The sequence below is a fragment of the Nanorana parkeri genome, unplaced genomic scaffold (assembly GCF_000935625.1).
Source record: "Nanorana parkeri isolate BGI_ZX_2015 unplaced genomic scaffold, ASM93562v1 scaffold395, whole genome shotgun sequence".
NCBI lineage: Eukaryota > Metazoa > Chordata > Amphibia > Anura > Dicroglossidae > Nanorana > Nanorana parkeri.
Genome location: NW_017306663.1, coordinates 54969 through 76909, shown reverse-complemented (window position 1 = coordinate 76909; position 21941 = coordinate 54969). Strand labels below are relative to the sequence as shown.

The 21941-nt window shown below is 41.2% G+C and overlaps 1 protein-coding gene across 1 annotated transcript in view; it reads left to right on the top strand.

The window, feature by feature from the left end:
- POU2F3 (POU class 2 homeobox 3) overlaps nucleotides 1–19360 on the top strand; it is a 94708-nt gene extending 75348 nt beyond the window's left edge. The window contains exons 6-12 of the mRNA XM_018559447.1: nucleotides 2632–2765; nucleotides 3978–4119; nucleotides 4919–5055; nucleotides 5132–5293; nucleotides 11082–11145; nucleotides 16633–16765; nucleotides 19281–19360. Of these exons, the coding sequence (XP_018414949.1) occupies nucleotides 2632–2765; nucleotides 3978–4119; nucleotides 4919–5055; nucleotides 5132–5293; nucleotides 11082–11145; nucleotides 16633–16765; nucleotides 19281–19320 (812 nt within the window). The 3' untranslated portion in view covers nucleotides 19321–19360. The remainder of the gene's footprint in view (nucleotides 1–2631; nucleotides 2766–3977; nucleotides 4120–4918; nucleotides 5056–5131; nucleotides 5294–11081; nucleotides 11146–16632; nucleotides 16766–19280) is intronic.
- The last annotated feature ends 2581 nt before the right edge of the window (nucleotides 19361–21941 follow it).

The following is a 21941-nucleotide window of genomic DNA, read 5'->3' as shown; positions in this document are numbered from 1 at the left end:
TGGCTCTCATTGACTCTGTGGAGAGGAACGCGCTGCTGCACAGATTACTGTCAGTGATCTGAACAGCGGCGTGTTTGTCTTCAGCCTCCAGTGAAAGCCACCAGCAGAGGATCCCATAGCGACCCAGGCGGCCCGCACGGCATCTGGCTGGGCCCCACTGTGCCCCGGGCCCCATTTTGGCCACCTGGGTCGCTATGGTGATTGTTACGCCACTGGTGAAATGACAGTGCCTTTCTATAATAACAATTTTAGCATTACTCAGCAATCCTGTGGAATGATAATGAAAGGCTGTCCATCCACCAGGAGCAAGTGAAGTCTAATGATATTTATTTATATTTATTGAATTTTGGTCAGTAAATTAACAATTGCTTTTCTCCAGTATTTATTACTTTAAATTTTAGACCTAGTGCTAAAATGACAGGTAGCTAAAAAACATACTCCTATAAAATATAGATTACTTGTTCATGCTTATTGGGTAGAATCCAAGAATAAGTAATATTTGGTGCTGTATAGGAAGATGGTGTTACAGTGCCACCGTCTGGTGAACAGCATGATAAGCTAATGCAAGGTAAAAAAAAAAAAAAAAAGAAAGAGTATCCAAAATGCTGATGTACATTAGAGTATTTTAGAGTCTGAGATAGTATACTGTATAAGTCCCTGTTCACAACAGGGCAGGTTCAGCCGCGCGGATTTGGCCATGCAGATCCGCCGACATGAATGACCTCTTGCCCGAATTGCTCCCTGAGCTTTTTTCTGCGTTGTGATCTGCACGGTTTCCAAACAGCTTTCAATGGAACCATGCTGATCAGTGCAATTTTGGGAGTTTTTAATTGCGTTTCAGCTCTGAAACACAATTCAAAACGCCCAAAACCGACCTTTTGAAATCAGTGCGGAAACCATGTTCGGCCGACCCGAAGCCACGCAAAGCCACCCGATGTACGGCTGATTTCAGCCGATATATGGCTGAAATCAGCCATACCAGCCTGAAGTGAGTAGCCGAACAGTATTCGGGTCACTTCGCTTCAGGTCGCTCATTCACTCGGCTGCCTACGACAGCTTAGTGAAAAGACCCCTATATATTTTTGGACTCTTGATATGTGTGTTTGGCACTCTCTCTGTTCCAACTTTATGTACTGTCAATTAGTAAAAGGTATGCTCAAAATTTTCCAGTGGTCATGTGACTGCTATCTTATAACTTTGGAGTGGGTAGGGATAGGAACATCACTTCCAGTTACATTTGCCAGGATCCTTGATTCCACTGTTTCTGCCAATCAGCAAGGAGGAAAGACAGGGCTGGCCATGATACAGTAGCTGTGGGGGACACCAGCCTCTTGGTCAGCACACATCATCAAAGGCGAATGCTGGGGAAATGGCTGCATCATGACTAAGGATAAGCTTAGATGCGAACATGGAAAAACATTCCACCCAACCAGCTGTGGCGGGGGAATTTCCCACCAGCAGCTGCACGTAAGCAAAGGGGTAGAATACACTGACACCTTTGACCTTATGTGACCACATAGCTATATTTGCTCAATGACAATGACATACTATAGCCATCTGGCCATATAAGGTCACTGACACCACCCCTTTGTTTATGTTCAGCTGCAGGGCAGGGAATGCCCCAGCCCACAGATGATTGGGAGGGTGGCCTTGGGGTGCTTCCGGGTTTGGAGGAGCTTAGGCTCAGATCGGGTTTGGTCCCAGCATGAGCTAATCCCTAGTCATGACGTACTGTATTATAGCGTTATAGCGATGCCACAAATAGGGAGGATAGGCCCCGAAGCAATTTTACTGTCAGAATCATCAGGTTTGAATAAAGAGATAGATAAGAAAATGGGACATGACACTGAAGGGAGTTCACAATCACATGTGCAAATGTTTGAATTTAACCTTACAAGCACTATAACTTCACGTCTTTACCTCATAAATCAGCCATGCTGCTAATATGTGTATTAGTATGGTGGTGAATTTGGATGTAGGTTCCCTTGGGACCATGGACAGGGAAAGGATGCTGTATACTCTCTAAAAAAACTATCTGCAATTTATTGGAGCTAGGTAATAAACAAAGAAAATATACTTTGAGGGGAGGGAAGGGTTGTTTTCTTTTTCTTTTCAATCACTACAGTTCTATTAAATTTTAATGACCCTGATTAAACTCCATCTCATTCTCTGCATTCCGTGACAGCACTAAGAGGTTAGGATACTGCAGAGTTGCCTGATGCAGTATTGTTCCAAAGCTGAAAGAAAAAGCCACAGAGAAAGCTATTTCCTCCAGTATTCTCTCTTCGGATTCCTATTTTTGTACAAGGAGTTTGCAATATCAGCAACACTCAGATGTAATATATAGAATTTGGGGATGAATATGGAGCAAAGGCGATACCACACCCAAAAATGAAATTATAATAATGCAGCAAAGATAAGGGCTTTTAAGGTGTCAGAAACACCACTAATATAGCACAAAAGTATGTTAAGATGACATCTTTATTTTATACAAATACATATAAAAGAAAATTTGATTGTGCATAATAAAACACTTAAAAAAGTGATCCTTCCTTCGTGTTGTGTCATACAATGAAGACCTCCCTTATAAAGATACCCGCAATATTGATAACTTATCTGAAGACCATATAGAGTCCAAAAAATGCGATATTGTCACGGTGTCATGGTATCAAGGGATGCCAATGTTCCTCAACGCGTTTCGCGCCCAATATAGGGGCTTCTTTAGCAGGAAGGAAGATACTCTATATAGACAGATATACATGAAGGTAAGTATACAAATGTATCATATTATGTAACATGGCATAGATTAAGATAATGGTACAGTGTATTATACATAAGTGTTTAATGACCTGTTACGTTGGCGTGACCGTTTGAAGGAAGAAGTGCATCTATAAAACCAAAGGGAAAATCCCTGCAATGTTGTCATCAGTTTAGGTAGCCATTTGGAGAAAAGAGCTGAGGTACACAGAGGTCCTATAATACCAAAAATGATCATATTTCAGTCAAAACCAAAAGGCAAATACATTTAATCACTACATTATTATACAACACTCAGATGTAACTCTCCCATAACCCTGTGTTCTAGAATTGCCACAATCATATCCTCCACAGAGGAGAAACTGAGCTCTGGAAGCTGTGCACAAATAAAACAAGCAGAGGGCAAAGAACTAATCACCAGTGCATGAACTGAATGAACTGGCCTGGGAAAGGTTCACTTGGAAGTTTGTTGAAAGCCAAAAATCTGGGTCTGGCAGACTTCCAAGAGAACCAAAACCAGATCCTCCATGAAGGAGAACAGTGACCAGCACAGTAGTTACATCACCAAATCTCACTCCAAATCTCCTGGGACTAGAAGTCAGAGGATTAAGTGCCTTAGATCTCACACTGCATATACTGTATACAGCTATGAGGCTATAGGCACAGGAATGCTTAGGCACACTCCCACATACCAGGAAGTGCACCGCTATTTTTATTAGGAGGAATTCAAGACAAAAAGAAAAAATGTTGTATACAAGCAATTATCATTTATAGATTTTCCCTATAATATATATTCACTTTTTGAGTTCAGGTATACTTTAATGTAGATGTGAACCCTACCTGTTCCTAACTCATTCAAGCTAACTGGGTTGGTGCCCAGCTCTATCTCCGGCTTAATAACGTGCTGGATTAGTGTGATCCTAGTTAATTTTAGTACTTTATTGCTGTGGTGTATGTATATAGGGCAATGCCGCGGATGGTGCTCGAGAACTTTCTTGACCAAACCTCGTAGTTCTAAGGAAACCGGAAGTCAGGCGGTCCCAGAACTCGGTCCCTGAACTCCATAAGTTGGGACTATCGATAGAACACCGGCCCAAGTGGCTCTGTCGGCTAACGAAGGGAAGGGGCGGAATAGTGATTACAAGGTATGTAATTGTGATTTTATATATTGCAAATATGAATAAAATTTACATTAAAAAATTTGATTTATTCGGTAACAGGGTGATGTTGGCCTGGCTATGGGGAAGCTGTATGGGAACGATTTTAGCCAAACAACAATTTCTCGGTTTGAAGCGCTTAACCTGAGTTTTAAAAACATGTGTAAGCTGAAACCTCTTTTGGAGAAGTGGCTGAGTGATGCAGGTAATACTGATATGATTATGTACAAATTAATTAATGTGTACTATATTATGTAGCAAAAGAAATTGTATGTTTAAACCTGAACTCCAGGGATACTATTGTCTACATGCAGTAGGCACATGTATTCTTACTAGAATCTTCGGTGCTCATATATAAAAGTTCAGCCCAGGATGCTTTTCACATGGTGCTAGCGTCCCCAGGTGGCGCTGACAAGTTTAGGAAATTCTTATGCATGTCAGTGCCCTCTATGGACGTTAGTGTGCTTTGTGTATTTCTTTCAAATCTCTGGAGTAATCCAGTGTAAAACGTTGCCTCTGTGCAGAAGCTTCCTGTAGTAAAGACCAGTCATTTCTGCTCTGTCTTCTTTATTATTATTATTATTATTATTATTAGTCAGGATTTATATAGCGCCAACAGTTTGCGCAGCGCTTTACAATATAGATTCTTGATAGAGTAACTGGTCTTGTATCTGCCCACTCCGGTAGTTTTCTGCAGGAAGCCTGTAGAAAAGCCACATATATCCTTTGTGGTTATTGAGGAATATATTTATATGAAAGTTAAGTGTCTTTCAGCTTTAATTTAATAATTTCTGAAAGTTTTCATAATGATGATGCCACTGATACGTTTAAAAGATAATATTTGGGTTTGCAAAGGTATTTGGTGCACCTAAAGTGGATTTATATATTTAGTGACTATTGAGGAATATATTTAAAGGAAAGCCTTGTGTCAGGAGTTGATCTTTAATATGTTCAGCTACGAAATAAGGACAGATATGCTCATTATCTTATCTTTGGCCTTTTAGAATCTGCCCCATCAGATTCTGCTATGACAACAAATACAACATATCCGCAATTAAGTGAGATGTTTGGACGGAAAAGGAAAAAAAGGACAAGTATAGAGACTAACATACGTCTGACTTTGGAGAAACGATTTCAAGATGTAAGTATGTGTTTTATAAGTCTCCACATATTTACTGTCAGTTATCTTTACAAACATGGTCGATTTCCTCTTCCAGAACCCAAAGCCAAGCTCAGAGGAAATCAGCATGATAGCTGAACAGTTGGCTATGGAGAAGGAAGTGGTGCGGGTTTGGTTCTGTAATCGTCGCCAGAAGGAAAAAAGAATTAACTGTCCAATTAACTTGCCTCTGAAGTCTCCTATCTATAATTCAAGAATGGTAAGATTGAAAACTGTCTACAATCGAGTACTTGTCATATTTACTGAACTGTATAAATGACAGTCGGCTATGTGTAGTCTTGTGCATGCTATTCAAACATAAAAGTTCAGTAAAAATCAATCTATGTGTTATAGAAACATTGAAAGCAAAGCAAACAAGAAGAAATGGATGAATCCTGCTAAGGCCCCTTTCACACAGGCTGATCCGGAGGGATCCGCGCATGGATCCTGACTGGAGCAGTACAGATCGGATGTCACTAATGTGACATCTGTGTCCCTCCAGTTTTTTCCTCAATTACAAGAACTAATACTGCCGAACATGTGTACGTTTACATCAGATTACCCCCTACCCAGCGAAACGGAACTCTGTTCCATTTGTTTTTTCGGACCTGGCCAGAGTCGGGGGTAACCAGGTGTAAAAGGACCTCTGTCCATTTGGACTTAGCTGCCCATACACTAGCATGTATTAAAAAGTAAAAATAGTTATGTTAAATTGCAATTTTGACCCAATGTGTTTTTTACACACCCTATGATTGGCTTAGAACTGCTTTTCTTTCAATACAAGCCTACAAGCCATTGGGAATGCAAAAGCAGCTTGAAGCAACTTAAGGCCTCAGTCACACTGCGTTCTGATCGGGTCCGTCTGTCAGTTTTGAGGCAGACCTGATTGGAAACTCAATGTAAGTCTATGAGTCGGCAGACGTAAACAGACCTTCATCTTTTACATTCAGTTACCTCTGAGTATTTAGAGGTAACTGAATTTTAATGGCCACATGTTCACTTACATCTGGCTCCCCATAGACTTAACCTGGGTCCTCTTAGTTTACTATTTTTCCTTTTTTTTTGGAGAAAAAACTGAATGGGCAAAGATGTCACAATAGTGACATTCATTCTGTACTGTTGCCATCAGCAGGGGCTCTATTCATAGATCCCTAATATAGCTTAGAAGGGGTCAAATCCAGATCAGATAAAAGTCAAAAGCACCTCTGAAAGAACTAATCTCAAATGCAAGCTGAATGCACCTAAAATATTCTGCATTTGTCCATCTTCAAATAAAGAGCAAGCATGTAGGTATCAGATGCTTATTCTGTTAAAGAGACTTTATTTTTACAACTTTACCCTTGCAAAAGATGAAACAATACTTACCCCTCTGCAGGCAGTGCCTTGGATATTTGCTCTCTCAAAGTTCTATGGCCTCTGCCAGAATCTTCACATCTGATACTTCTGGGAATGTTGGATGCCTGAGCCCCCTGCGTATGGTTCCATCCACTAGCCCTTAGATGACTATTGTGGCATAGGGCCAGAAGAAGCAACTGCAGTGCAAGGCAGGGGACAAGGCATCTGACACTCCAGGAAGTGTGTCAGATATAGAGGATTTTTCAGCAAGGTTTGCTGAGATCTGAAGTACTGCTCACCATAGAGGTAAATAATGATTATCTTCTTTTGCAGGAGCAGTTTGAAAAACAATCCTATTAACAGGTTTCCTTTAAAACATTTGTTAACCCAGTAAACAATTTTTGTTTTTGTATTGTAGCTTACCAGTCCTTAGATGTGAGGCTTTTTACCTTTTATGTTACCTGGCCTAGGATGACAATGCTCACTCACCATACTGTCTCTATGGAGAAGCAGCATTGTCACTACAGGATATGTCTACAAACAGTTCACCCTCAGTCTCTTCTCCATAACATAGAGGGCAAGCGTTCTGTATTCCTCAGAGATAGCTAGTAAAAGTGTAACCTACAAGAATGCAGTACAGGCAGAGTGCACAAAATGTTATCAGCTGACAGAATTTCTGGCAGGTTCAACAAGTATTATTTGCACTTATTCAAAAGATATACACAAACTTTCAATAGTATACTTAATGGACCAGAAATAACCAAATAAGAGAAGTTAGAAGAGTTGTTAAGGTGTACATACTAGGGATGCACCAATACTGGTTTTTCGGTATAGAGTATGAGTGCCGATATTTGTTTTGGGTATTCGCCAATAGCGAATAACGATACCAGAAGTCACCAGGTGACGAGGAAGCATGGAGCCGGCTTTCTGGCCAATCAGGAAGCTGGGGGGCGGGCAATGACTCGGCGCCTGGCTTCTTAATTGGCCAGCTTTCCAACCAATCACGGAGCAGGGGCGTGGGTAATGACTCGTAACGAGGGAGCATGAAGCCGGCTTCCTGATTGGCTCGGAAGCCGGCTCCATGCTCCCTTGTTACCATGGAGCATGTAATGAATCGCCACTCGGCTTCCTGATAGTGGAAGTTCTGGTAGCGGAATAAGCATCAGGAGTATTTGGGCGAGTACAAGTATCGGTATCCGAGCATCCCCAGTACATACCCTTTAACCAGTTACCGTCCGCCCGTTGAAAAAAAACGGACGGTACAGCTGCATTGGCGGGTTGACGTCTCCAGACGGCATTTTTTTTTCTGCTCTAGCGCGTGCGCATGGGCAGAAGAAACCCGTGCAAATGTAAAGAGCCGTTACCGGCTGTTTAACATATACACGATCGGCTCCCTATGTGATAGCAATAACATTAAGTTTAAAAAAAAAAATATATATATATATATATATATATATAAATAAAAAAAAGTTAAAAAAAATAAGTCACATATAAAAAAAAGTTTAAAAAAAACCCCCAAAATGTTTAAGTTCCCCACGCCCACGTTTACGCACATATAAACGTAAATATGCGTCCGGTGCACCAGCGCGCAAAAACGACAATTGCGCTACGCACGTTACATATCGCCGTATGAACATCGCAGTGAGAGCAATCATTTTAGGGCCATCAATCACTGATAACACTAAACTGATGAGCGGTAAAAGCTTTTAAAGCGTCGCCTATGGCCAATTTTGGGTATTATAGTTTTTTGAGGTTTCATGTGCGCACGTGAAACCTCAAAAAAGGCTTGACATGTTTAGTGTCTTTTTACTCGACGTGACCCCGTCTTTTATATTTTGATTGGGTAATAATAAATGTTTTATCATTTAATATAGGGGAAATAATTTTTTTTAAATTTCGGTCATTTTTCCTTAATATAGTAAAAAATAAAATAAAACCCCCAGTGGTGATTAAATACCACCAAAAGAAAGCTCTATCTGTTCCCCAAAAAATTTTGTTACAATTATTTCAGTACAGCGTTGCATGGCGGAATAAATGTCAGTCAAAGTACTGCAGCGCTGAATACTGAAAAATGGCCTATATGGGAAGGGGGCTCAACACCGCGGACTTCAACTGGTTAATATTCTCCACTAGTTATTTAGCTTAACATATAGCTGTCTTCTGAATGATGAGAATTGTAAGGTTCTATGAGATGTTGATTGAGGGAAGAAGACAATAAAGACATTTAGGCTGGGTTCACACCTAGGCATATCGAATATGCGCGTTTGTCGTGCATTTTTACAGCGATTCGTGTTTTTCGTGCATTTCCGAGGGCTACCTGACTGTATCCCAATGGATACGCACAGCAAATATGCCCCAAAGAAGCTCCTGTACTTCTTTGGGCGTAGGGCGTTTTGCAGCGCGTTCCTACGCGCTGTAAAACGCCCAGGTGGGAACCATGCCCATAGGCAATCATTGGTTTTCACATGTTGAGCGTTTTACAGATCGTAGGAACGCGCTGAAAAACGCCCAGGTGTGAACCAGGCCCTAAAGTTAAGGTATAATGCAGACTTATGAGCAGTCGAGCCTTTCAATAGTTAAATATTCATGTCACGCGATGAGATGCTGATGCCATACCAGTAGTCAATATTTATGTTTGTAAATTGAACGTTTTGACAAGAAAATTGGTGTGAGGTATAATAAGTAATGCAGTCAAAATAACACACACATCAATCAAGTTATACCACGCGATAAACATACCTATGGAACTAGAAGCTGTCCTCACGTATCACAACAAAATAAGCACCAGCAACACTACCACATGGGATCATGATACGTAAATAATAATATTTACTACTAATACTAGACACAAACTAGTAAAATGAGAGAAGGCAATCGCAGAACAGAAAATAACACAGCAGATGTTATGTACACACTGAAAGTTAAATTGCATACTGTATATTGTTACAATACAATATATATATATATATATATAGATAAATATTCTGTTTTGGGAAAAATTGGTATACAGGGCTAAAAAAAATCCACTCCTCTGCTCGTCTGTGACGAGCAGACGGTGGAGGCCGACGAGCAGCTTCCCGGCCGGCCGGGAGCTTTACAGTCAAGCGATCGAGCGTCGCGAGAGACACTCAATCGCTTGTATCAGAACCTGTCACTGCCGTTGTCTTCTCTGGAGGTCCCTAGGTGACATTAGGGGTCTTGGAGACCCCTGATGTCTCCATAAAGAGGACCTGTCAGGTAAATTGGCTATCCCATAGGGGGCTTCTTAGCCCCCCCATGTAATAGCAATAAAGTTGTATGTAAAAAAAAAAATTAAAAATTTGTTTAAGTCCGCGTCCCCCTAATACACACGCATATATGCGTCAGGTGTGCCTACGTGCCACACATGTTGCATATCGCTGCAAACGGAGTGAGAGCAATAATTTTAGAGCCATTAAGGCCGGGTTTACACCTGCGCATTTTACAGCGCTGATCGACGCGCTGTAAAACGCCCAGCAAGTGAAATCCCATTATTTGCTATGGGCATGGTTCTCACTTGGGCGTATTTCAGCGTGTCGGAACGTGCTGAAAAATGCCCTACGCCCGCGCGTATCCATTAGGATACAGCCCTTAATTTGTGTCCTGCCGTTACCCTAAGGAGAACTATGGGGAAAAGCCCTGACCCCATAGTTCTCCTTTAATCACTGATAACACTAAACTGATGAACACATGTTGGATTGGTGAATTAGCCTTATTTTGACCAACTGTTTACTGTTCAGTGCCACTTCCTTCTTGTTAAAGAACTCCAGGACTTTGAGTGTGGGAATAGCCCCGCTGCAAGGGTTAACTGCTAATTTTTCCTTAGGGGTGATAATAAAGAAGAAACACTCACCTGATCCTCAGTCCTGTGGCAGTGACTGCTCACCTGTTTCCCCCTCCGCTTTGGCTGTAAAATGTCCCTTGGCGTCCTCACGTCTAATGCAGGTGAATGGACTGTATTAGACAAGCTGACATCACAGATCCTTAGACTGCCAGAGCCCGGGGGAGAGGAGGCTACAGGGACTGGTCTAGCAGCCAGGCAGGTCCGATTATCGTGTGAGTATATCGTCTTTATTTTTACTCCCTAAACAAAATGAGCACTTAACATTTGCAATGCTGGGGTAGCCCCCACTGCAAGGTTAAACTTTTCAAATTCCTGGATTTTCACTTTAACTTTAGCTGCCAAAGTAGTCTAGGGACTTTAGGAATTCATAGGAGAGCTGTCTATAAAAATCTCAGGTCTTATTCACACTTTTTGTGCGTGTGAACGTGTGCCACAACGTGTGCATTGGTGCGCGTTAAAACAATGCGGGGAAAACACATGGCATGTTTGTGGCAACCCTGATTCTAAGAAAATCCAGAGCACTGTGTTCACTGGTTCAGACGCTGTTCTTTGTGAATCCTCGCAGTTTTGCACGCACATTGAAAGATATAGAGGAAATTACACAGCACGAGTTGTATCTTGTGACTGGTCTAATTTCCCTGGCTTCACATGGATTGTATCAATGTCTAGATTAAAATGAGATCAAGTGGGCATTCCAATTTAAACACATTCACAATATTGAAAGAAATATTGGATGGTTTCATGTGATGTCGGCAGTAGTTGAAAGTATTATATTGTAATTTAATTATAATGATATTCTTTTCTGTGTCAGGTATCATCTGGTTCTTTGGGGTCTTTAGCTATCACTCCAGTACATAGCACAATGACCAGCACAGGTAAGATAACAGTACAGAGAGAATATTTACACATACACTGCGGATGCCAACCCAATAACTAACCTTGCAGAATCATTTATTTATCAAAATGTAATAGATATTTAAGTTGTATGTGTGACATCTGAAACAATAATGAAATGTAATTTGTTAATATGCTGGTATGCATTAATTATTAAAGACAGGAGGGAAAATAAAACTTTTGCCAATAGTACTGCTAAATGTTACTATGGTAAAATTAATAATTCCCAATGTTCTATATTGCAAACCTAGTTTTGTAATGAGTATTTTTAAGGTGAATCTAAACCCCAAAATAAAACTTTAATATATAGAAGTTTAACAATCTTTAAAGTATTTTTTTTAAATACTGACAGTCAGGTTTTATATAGCAGAATAGACTTTGTAAGTGTCTTCTGGTAGAAATTCTCTTACCTACCTGTCAGAATTTTGTTTTCTCTGTGCACTGAGCCGTGCATGCAAAACATCAAGGTGCTGTGCTGAAATAAAGTTCCTACCGTGTGCATGCATAGGAGTTACATCATGCTGGCCTGGCCAATTAAGAGGCAGAAAAAGCTAGACATGTGCGATTCGTTTCGTTCCGAATCGAAATTCGGACGAATTTTCGTAAATTCGGACATTCGGATGTATCCGAATTCCGAATTACAGACATAACGAATGCAAACGAATCCGAATTTCCATTTCCGAAATTCGGTAGCGTTCGCACGAACGTTCGTTTCGTTTTCTGTTCGTATTCGTTTCTTATTCGTTTCGTTCGTTGGAGCAAAGTGACATTAGAGAAGGAGAAAAATATTTTTTCCCCCTCAAATGTCACTTTTGCTGCAAACGAACAAGAAACGAATAAGAAACGAATAAGAACAGAAAACGAAACGAACGTTCGTACTAACGCTACCGAATTTCGTCCGAATCCGAATTCCGAATCCGAATTGACTTTCACACCCGAATCCTGAAAAACGAAATAACACAAATCCGAATTTAAAACGAAACGAAACAAATTTTTTGGCAGTGCACATGTCTAGAAAAAGCTGAACTTCGAAGATGTAAGCGCGGGTGACAAAGGGTATCACAGACAGCGCAGTACTGGAGGGGATTGCTTTCAAGGTAATTCGGCTATAATGTGCTTGTATGCTGTGCGAACAGGCACATTATGGCAAAATACTTCAAAGGGTTTTTTTTTTTTCCCCTTCGCTTTCACCTGGTGATCTTGTCATTGACAGTATTATTTTCCAATAGTATTTGATCAAAAATATGGACAATAATAAAAGGTTGAAGTCACATTCGTCTTAAATAAAACTTTTAATGTTTTTATGCTTATATCTAGTCCTAAATAACGAGTCCCTGTCCATATATTCGGCAGGCAAGACCAGAACAGTTGAACTGTATGTTCAAGGACCAAAAAGCATTCCAATGTATCCCTATGGTATTTCTGGACTCTGTTCACGCAGTCCATTCCAGTCCAGACAAAAAGAAATACTGCTTGTCTGATTTTCTCTGGTCTGGAATGCATGGAAATGCATAAAAAACACATGCAAATGCACATGAAATAACTTTTTAAGCTAAAAAAACAGCTCGGGAGCGAGGCAAAATCGTTGTAAAAACTGCATTTAAAGATCTGGTCTGAACATGGTGTGAACATAGCCTCAAAAAATTATTTTCCACTTAGTCCAATGAGGTTTGAAAATTACAGTCACACCACTAAAAATAAAGCTTGTTATTGTTCTGTTAAATCTTTGTGAAATGAGCCTTGTAATGTAATGTAAATACAAAGTAGAGCATTTCATTTTACTTTTAAAACTGCTAACATTATGATGCTGCAATAACACATGGAGAAATTGTTTACACACAAAATTAAGGTGTTTTAAAATTATTGTGTGTATTTTTTTTACACAATACCAAAAAAGTGATAATAAAATATAAACGTAGAACGAGCCTGCAGTCTGCACTTACAAGGCTACAGGAGTGTTAGGGCCTGTTCACACTATCCCATCCGCTAAAACGCTGCAATTTAGCAGGGAGGGCAAACTGTGGCCCTCCAACTGTGGTGAAAACACTGCCGCACATCACCGGATCTCCAATTGTAAATCCAATATTTATTGTAATCCACAAGTGTAAACCACAGACATGCTCCCTAGAGACAGACATGCTCCCGCGGTCAAAAATTTTAGTGAACGCACGTTTTTCCACACGTTCCCTGCTACAACCACAATTAGAATTTCTCACATTGCATGTTTTTGTCTGTGCAGGTGTGAATGTTTAAAGGAGAACATTTTTCCCCATAGCTTTTCCCCATAGTTCTCCTAAGGGTAACGGGAGGACACAAACTAGCGTCCTCCCGTCACCCTAAGCTCAGCATACCGCGAGCCACAGCTCGCGGTATACTGAGACGCCGCAGCTGAAACGGATACCGACAATTATGTCTGGATCCGCCCAACTTGCAGAGTGACAGCTGGCTCTGCCTATCTAGAGGCAGGGCCAGCTGTACCCGCCCCCTCCCCCGTCCGTTCCCGCCAGTCAGCGCTGGAGGAGCGGGGAGGGGGAATCCAGTCCCTCCCCTGTCATGGCTCTCTGCCGTGACAAGATCGAGAATGTGTTCGCTCATTTCCTGATCTACTGAGCCGACCTGTGACAGTTTCATTGTCACAGGTCGGCTAGAACTATGAGGATGAGTGAAAAGCACTCACCTCATAGTTCTCTTTTAACATTGGAATGTATTGACTTTTGTGTTTTGTGCGTTTCTGCATATTTATGTGCGTGGAAACGTGCCAAAAAAAATGCTCAGCTGTGAATCAGGCCTAATACAACAAGAGTCCTCCAGAGGACTCTTGTTGTAATGGGGAGCATGCCTGTGGTTTACACTTGTATTACAATACATATTGGATTTACAATTGAAGATCCGGTGGTGTGCGGCTGTCTTTTGAGCTGAATGGACTGAAGGTGAACACGCACTTGTTTTGCCTGCACCTATGGGATCTCTGTGACGGGGATGCAGCCAGAGAATTGGAGTGGTCAGATTTTGCTGTGAACTTTACGCCCAAAAATTGTGTTACTGAATGATCATTGACAGGTGATTTAACAGTTATGATTTTGGCAGAACAGGCTCTGATTGGCTTCTCATCAGACCAAGACTTAAAGGATCACCTGTTACAAAAATGAAGGAAATGCATAATTAATATATTTATATATACACATATATATATATATATAAATATGCATTTCTTTAATATTTACATTCAAGCCTATCAAGTGTTTTTTAATTACACTTGATATTGAGTGCATCAATAATAGCGGCATTCCATTCCAACCAACACCCCCTTTTATCCTTTTGTATTTTTAAATAGTATTATTTTCCAATAGTATTTGATCAAAAATATGGACAATAATAAAGGTTGAAGTCACATTCGTCTTAAATAAAACTTTTAATGTTTTTATGCTTATATCTAGTCCTAAATAACAAGTCCCTGTCCATATATTCGGCAGGCAATATAGTTGAATCCCTTAACCCACTGCATCCTGCATGACAGATCGAAAGTGAGATGCAAACTGCAGAAAACAAGCCAAGTGCCGCCCGTTAGGCTTATGAGGCGTGCTCATATACTCGATCCGCCCCACTATACCACTGCACCTACCAGGACAGTGCGATTGAAGCTGTCTCCGCCCAGCTGTCATTTTTTAAAATTGTGACTTTCCTGCAATTCCGTTCTTCACCCGAGCTTGACAAAGAGGCTTATGCCTCGAAACGCGTAGCGATCTACCCCGTACACTTCACCGGCAATTGTTTCACTATCCCTACTGTGACACTCGGAGAGCACACTCTCATTGCCATCACCGTTACGTCTCGTATACCCGCCGACGGTCACATAGCATCCTTCCACAGAGCACGTCTGGCCGCTACGGCTCAGCCTGGCCAGCTGAGTCCCGCCGTGAGATAGCTGCTCGTTCTCCACGAATCCTCGTAGCCGTCCACACCACTGTATTCTACTGTGCCTCACTTCTCCAAGGATTCCATCCTATCACCCCCAGAGAACATCCAAGGACTTCTCAAATGTGAGTTTTTTTCAATAACCATATACCAAGTGAGTTTTTGAGAGTTTTTTTCAATAACCTTATACCAACAGTAGTAGCGCTCTTAATACATAGGTTGTTTTGGTTTTGTCATCACAGGGTACCTCTCCCTGTTTGCAAAGAGCTTGCACACTGTACCCCTAGCCTAAGTGACCCCTTCCAGTTTCTTTGGACCCCCCGGTAGTGCGCTTTTTCCTTTTCTTTGCTTTTTGTTCTGGTCTAGACATGGTCCGGACATTTGTGAACAAGCCCTTAGGCTGGATTCACACTGATGTAGTGTATTAACACACGTGTAAAGCAAGGATGTTTAACACTCCAAAATGCACTAAAAACGGTGCATGTACTATTTTGTGTAACACAGTCCACCAGTGCATTGTGAAGCTGCAATGCAAGTGCAATGGTAAGGTGTGTTGGGGTTCTGTAAATAATGAATGGCCCTGCAACACACCAACACTTATAACATGGAGTTTTGTGCTTTGCTGCAGTATAACAGTGTGAGCTGGGCTTCAAAATAAGGATCCTTATCCTGTTGTGTTAGTTTTGTGAATTGAGCCAATTAAAACTAAAAAAAATATTTGAAGACAACACCACAAAAATAGTGTATTGCTATAACAAAATAAGAATACACATATCACTTGGGTATCAGGTGGCATGCTACACCTGAGATGGGTAAGAAGTGAGACTCTCTTGCTTGCTTTGTAATACAGTAGCTACCGTTCGGAGTGCAGTCTGGCATTCTGGTGGAGAGATTGTGACACTGATGTTCTTGAGAAATGTATGAAGCATGTGGGTGATTCCAGTCACAAACATCTATCCATAATTTAAATAGGTAGGTGTGTGTTTCATAAATTACTAAATTAAAGCTGAAAGGCACAAACACTTTCATATAAATATATTCCACAATAGCCACAGAGGATATAAATCTACTTAGTGTGCACCAAATGCCTTTGCAACCCACATATTACCTGAGAGTAACAGTGGCAGTGACATCATCGCCGTGCTGTACATAGCCTTTGCTGACAGCAGAGCTGTGGGAGGGACTCAGCAGGCCCCACCTACTACATGCTGCCTGCAGAATGCTACAGAAGGGGGCGGAAACAAGACCAGTCACCCTGCAGCAGAGAAAGAGACAGCAGCACTGACCGGTCTTTAATAGAAGGAAGCTCCTGCACAGAGGTAAAGTTTTGCACTGGCTTATCGCACAGATTTGGAAGAAATACACAAAGCACACCAAGATTCAAGTAAGAACACACGACTCTTATATTTGGACAATATTTAGAGTTCAGGTCTAAAATATAAAGTGGGATCAAAATTAAAATCAATTTTGGAAACAGGAGCTATTATAATGTATAGATGAATTCATAATATGTGCGCCTATGAAGCTTGCATTCATGGATTCTTGTATTACAGTAACTTCATCTTGTTCCCCTGGGAGCTCCAGCAGACCGTCCTCGCCAAATTCAGGCCTTCATTCCTGCAGTCCTGGAATCTCGCTAAACAGTACAAAACCCAATGTGAATACTTCCAGCTACAGCTCATCTGGGTGAGGTCCTTTTGTTTGCTTATCATATACTGTATATAGTCTTTCTTAGGCTGGGCACACACCTTACAACCATCGCACGACTTTCGTCTTGCGATGGTTGTAAGGTACTCAAAAAAACGTACGATCTGCCTATCTTGCATAGGCAGATCGTACTTGCGATGATCGCAAGCCACGCCCCCTGAGGGGCGGGCTTCCGATGACCGCAATGCCGAACGGGCAGTGTGCGCATGCGCACACCGGCCCGTACGGCTGTTATCGAACGATGCTCGGCGGGTTAACGGCTGTTATCGTACGGACATGCCACAAACCCGCCGAACGTCGTACGATGCTCGGCGGGTTTTCGAACATGTCCGTAAGTTCAAACTCGTGCGAACTTACAGTAGTAGAGGTCGCACGGCTTCCACACACCTTACGATCGCGGGATTTCACGCGATTATCGTACAATTATCGTAAGGTGTGTGGGGACCTTTACTGAGGGAAATGTCCTAATCACATCCTATATGTACAATATAATCTTTATTTGGAGCATCACAAGAAAATTTCAAGTTGAACCCATGGCAGACATTAAGTGCACATTCACAGCATTACACAGTGGTAACCTATGTTGATTCTGAATATCACCCCAATGCGATCTGTGCTGTAGTGCGCTGTGTTACAGAAAATATTACATGCACCTTTTTTAGTGCATTAAGCTACCCCGTTAAAATAAATGGGCTACCTTAGTGCAACACACATAACAGAAGAACTCCATCCAAAACCTCTATTAACCCTTGCAGTGGGACTATTCCAGCACTGCAAGGGTTAATTAATTAGTGTCTAGGGACTAAAATAAAAAAAAGTTCTACTTACCCGAACCTCTGAGCCAGATTGCTCTTAGATTGGTCTAAAATGTGAACAAGATGTGTAAAATGGCATGCTCATGCAGCAACTAATCAAATCAGAGTTTACAAAAAGCCAGTCAAAGGACCTTTGTAACAGCCGGGTCTTTAACATACTGTATACATACAGTCAGGCATGGTTTACTTTAGACATTGAATAGAACAAAAATAATGCGCAAAGTGCAGTAACCTGTTGTAACCATATTTCAGATTTAAGGGCATCCCAATTCCCTGTTGGATTTCAGTTTTTTTAATATAAGAGGAAGCACAGGTGGGACTATCATGTGGCAGCAGAAGGAATGAGACCACAAGGTGGGCAGAAAAAGAGTTACAGTCCAACATACAGTAGTATTAGACCCAACACATCAGTGATCAGCATTTAACAACAGATCTAGTCTGACAAACTCTATCTCTTCGTCTGCAATACAAGTCTGTGTGCGGGATCACAGGGATATAAAGAAATAAAATTGTATTGTATTGTAATGTGCTTTAAAGAAAAACTCAGAGCAGAATTATTAACCCTTGCCGTGGGGCTACCCCCGCACTTCAATGGTGAACTGCTTGTTTTTGTCTAGGTTAAAAGAAAAGTTATACTGTGTTTGAATTTGATGCTTATTTGACTTTTTATGTGTATGGTATATATAAGCCTGTTTATAACTTACCAGTTATAAGTTACCCAGTTATATCAGACCCAGTTACTTACCTTATCTTCTCTGAAGAGTTAAAAATGAACTCCAGGTTTTAGAAACATTAACCCTTGCAGTGATGCTACCCCCGCACTGCAAGTGTTACCTGTTTATTTCTCTCTAGGAGCTCAAAAGAAGAAATACTCACCTGATCCTCGATTCTGCCTGGCTGCTAGACAGTTCCTGCAGCTTCTTCTCCCCCTGGGTTTCATTGGTCTATGCCCTGTTCACGCCATCCCGCCTAATAAAGTCCATCCACCTGTATTTCATGTGGGGATGACGAGGGACATACCACAACTGCAGTGGAGAGGGATCAGGGTCAGGTGAGTATTTCTTCTTTTTTTCAGCCCCTAGAGAGAATCGAGCAGTTAACCCTTGCAGTGCAGGGGTCGTCCCACTGCAGGGGTTAATTTTTCTAAAAACCTGAAGTTCTTTAAATATTTTTAAATGTATACCTACTTTTTTTATGTATTATATATATATAAACACTTTAAAATGGGTTAAAACTTACCTGTGTCTTCACCGCGCGCTCCTGTCCGAAAATCTGAAAAATCGTGGGCGGCCGCAAAGGATCTTGGGGCGGGTGCATGCACAGTTCAGATTTTCGGTCGGGAGACGAGGAGAGACACAAGGTAAGTATATGGACGTGTGCACCCGCATGCAGACACCGTGGGACAGGAAGTGCCAGCAAGCACAGAGGAGTCAGCGCTGGATCGGAGACCCGCAGCAGCGCTGGAGGGAAGGCTGAAAACAACAGGAAAAAAGAAGATCATATTAAGAGACATCATTTAAGGTAAGTGCTTACATTAACATTGGGGGGAGGGGAAAAAAACGTATCCTTTAATGTCACTTTAAATATGTGAGGAACACAGATCAGAGATAGAAGTTAAATGTATACAGCAAGGATTTATTTTAATGTCTGTTTTATTGCCAATTCCTTTCTTCATACAGACCATGGTATCGGTGGAATCCTCCAACATATCTTCATTAAAGAACTTCTTCTGTCTCTACTAAAAAAGGAGATAACTAAACCAAAACAGTGAACGTGCTTCCATTAGTGCAGAATCCTTACTAGCAGTAGATGAAGATGATCCATGGACTGAAATCTGCAGAATATGTTGAGAAGCTTTTGAAAATGTTCTTTTGTAAACTTCCTGTCTCAGGATTCCACAGACTGTACTGTAGCTTTTCTTCTTTTTTTTTTTAACAAGCTAGAGCCACCAATGTATCATATTTTAATTAAGTTTAAAATGTTGAATTTGTGTACTTAGGTCTGCCCGACATTACAGGATGTCATCCAAAATGTTCAAGTGAAACTATCTAACCGCTAAATTATTTAAATATGTACATATTTTTCTTAGTATTTTTACATGATGTGTGACTTTAACAATTGCATTGTAATTCGAGTGAGACTTTGTGGATGTTATATTTAGTTTGTCTTAATGTTTTTTTTAAATAAATGCTGCATATGATGATATAGGTTCATCGAATATTTTATACATAGTACTTACCATTGTTGATGTATATAGTATGACGACATGAAGTATGAAGCCAATGCCACTTAAATATAAATTATACATAATAAAAATATGCAGATTCTGGGATTTTCATTTTCCCATTAAAGTTAACAGAGTTTGTGATATTTTTAAACTTTGAAAGATCTATTTACTGTCTTTTTGTAATGTTTGAAAGAGGCCTACATGTTACATTGGTTTTACAATATATTTTTAAGAAATACAGTATAAGTTGCAGTACAAGTTGGATACATTGATATGAATAAATAATCAGTATGGACAAATGTTATTTTACTGTAGCATTAAGGAGCAAAGGGTTGCTTATAGGCTCATAGCTGAGATAGTTTAGAGTTAAGCTGGCCATACCCTGTTATAAAAAAAAACCAAAGATAGCAGATTCCTCTATCCATGCTAAACAGTCTGGATGGATGAATTTCCCTCTGGGCTATTGTATTCTGAGAGCAGTGGGTATACCGCTGTCAAAATACTTGAACAGTGGTGGCAGCTAATTGGCTGCCATCATTGTTCCCCTGAAGATTCAGCTTCTTCTATTTTCTGATTGAAGGATGCTGGACAGAAGGGTGCCTACAGGGGCACCCACTGTGTGAATTTTGGCCGGGTTATCAAGAACTGCACAGTGTATGGCCAGCTTTAGGGACCACACTAATCAGAGGTGCCTTAATATGGCAGTATGGCTTCTACATGTATTTGCAACAGTTTGTTTTGCTGGCTAGCTTGAAAGTGTATTGGGGACCTTCTGTAAAGTTTTAGTTTTAGACACTTTTTTGTGTGCGGACACTTATGACTATGTATATTTACATAAATCATACATTGATGTTGTCACAAGGCTGGATTTATGGTGCAAAACCATGTTACAAAAATCAACTACAAAACAAAAAATAACAAGCCAAAAGGCTCAAAAAATAATCTAACTACTTTTCCAGACTTAAAAACCCAAGTCTAGTTTTTTTTTTTTTTTATAGTTTTCGATAGGGTGGGGATGATTTAGAAAAAGCTCTATTCACCCCTCTGTGATTTTGTGTGTTGTGAGTGCAGTGTGTTTTAGGCGCTAGCACAGATCATTAGGTAACATATGTATAGCTGGAGACCACATCAGATATGCAGCAAGCAGGACTTTTGCAATGTGCAGCTGCCATAACTGTCACGTACCTGGCTGGAGACCGAGTAGGCAAGGGGCTACACGTGCACCTCTTGCCCCACACCTCTGGAGGTGGAGACAGAGAATGTGGGTAATGCAGAGTGGCACAGACACCTGTGCTGGCAGCTGGATGAGGTCTTGTCCACAGATGCTCAAGGTAGAGAAAGGAGCAGACAAGTCTGCAGGAATTGGGCAATTTGGAGAACCTCTGGTCGCTGGAGCTAGGGAGCATCATGCCGAGGGTGACCAGTTGAGCAGACACTGGACAGCAGGTTAGACAGGAACCAGACGGATGGCCGGAAGCAGAGTCAGCCATAGCCGAGATCATACACAGGAGGGTAGAGTAGCAGTGTTACTGCAGCAACAGGCAGGAGCAAGGTCAGGATCATAAGCCAGGGTCATACACCTATAAGCCAAGTCACAAGGTGCCAGATCAGTAGACAAGAAGTGAGGTCCAAGGGTCACAAGCTGGGTTAATACACAGGGAAGCAGGAACGCAGGGTAAACACCAATGACGAAACAGCAACTAGCTCCATGCTCAGACATTGTTTAAATAGGGAATGCTTACAAGCGTGTCTATGCACAAAAGTGCGCACACAAACGTTATTTGCAAGTGACCATCCCCGTGTGTGTGCGTCTATGCGCCAAACATGTTTTCCAATGAGTTTTCGCACATGACCGTGCACCATGGTGTGCACATGTTTCCGGGTTCAGACTGGACTTCCGGTAAGTCTCTTACAGCAACACACCCAAAATCTACAGATGTGAACAGGGCCCAAATATAAAAACATTTTTTCCAGTTAGCAAGATTTCCCCTCACTTCTAGTCCCAGTCACTTCCTGTGTGTCAGGCTGTGACAAGGAACAGCATTTTCCTCCAAAGAGACACAGTAAAAGAAAAGTTTTGGCTGGGCTTTAAACCACCGACTAGGTTATTTTC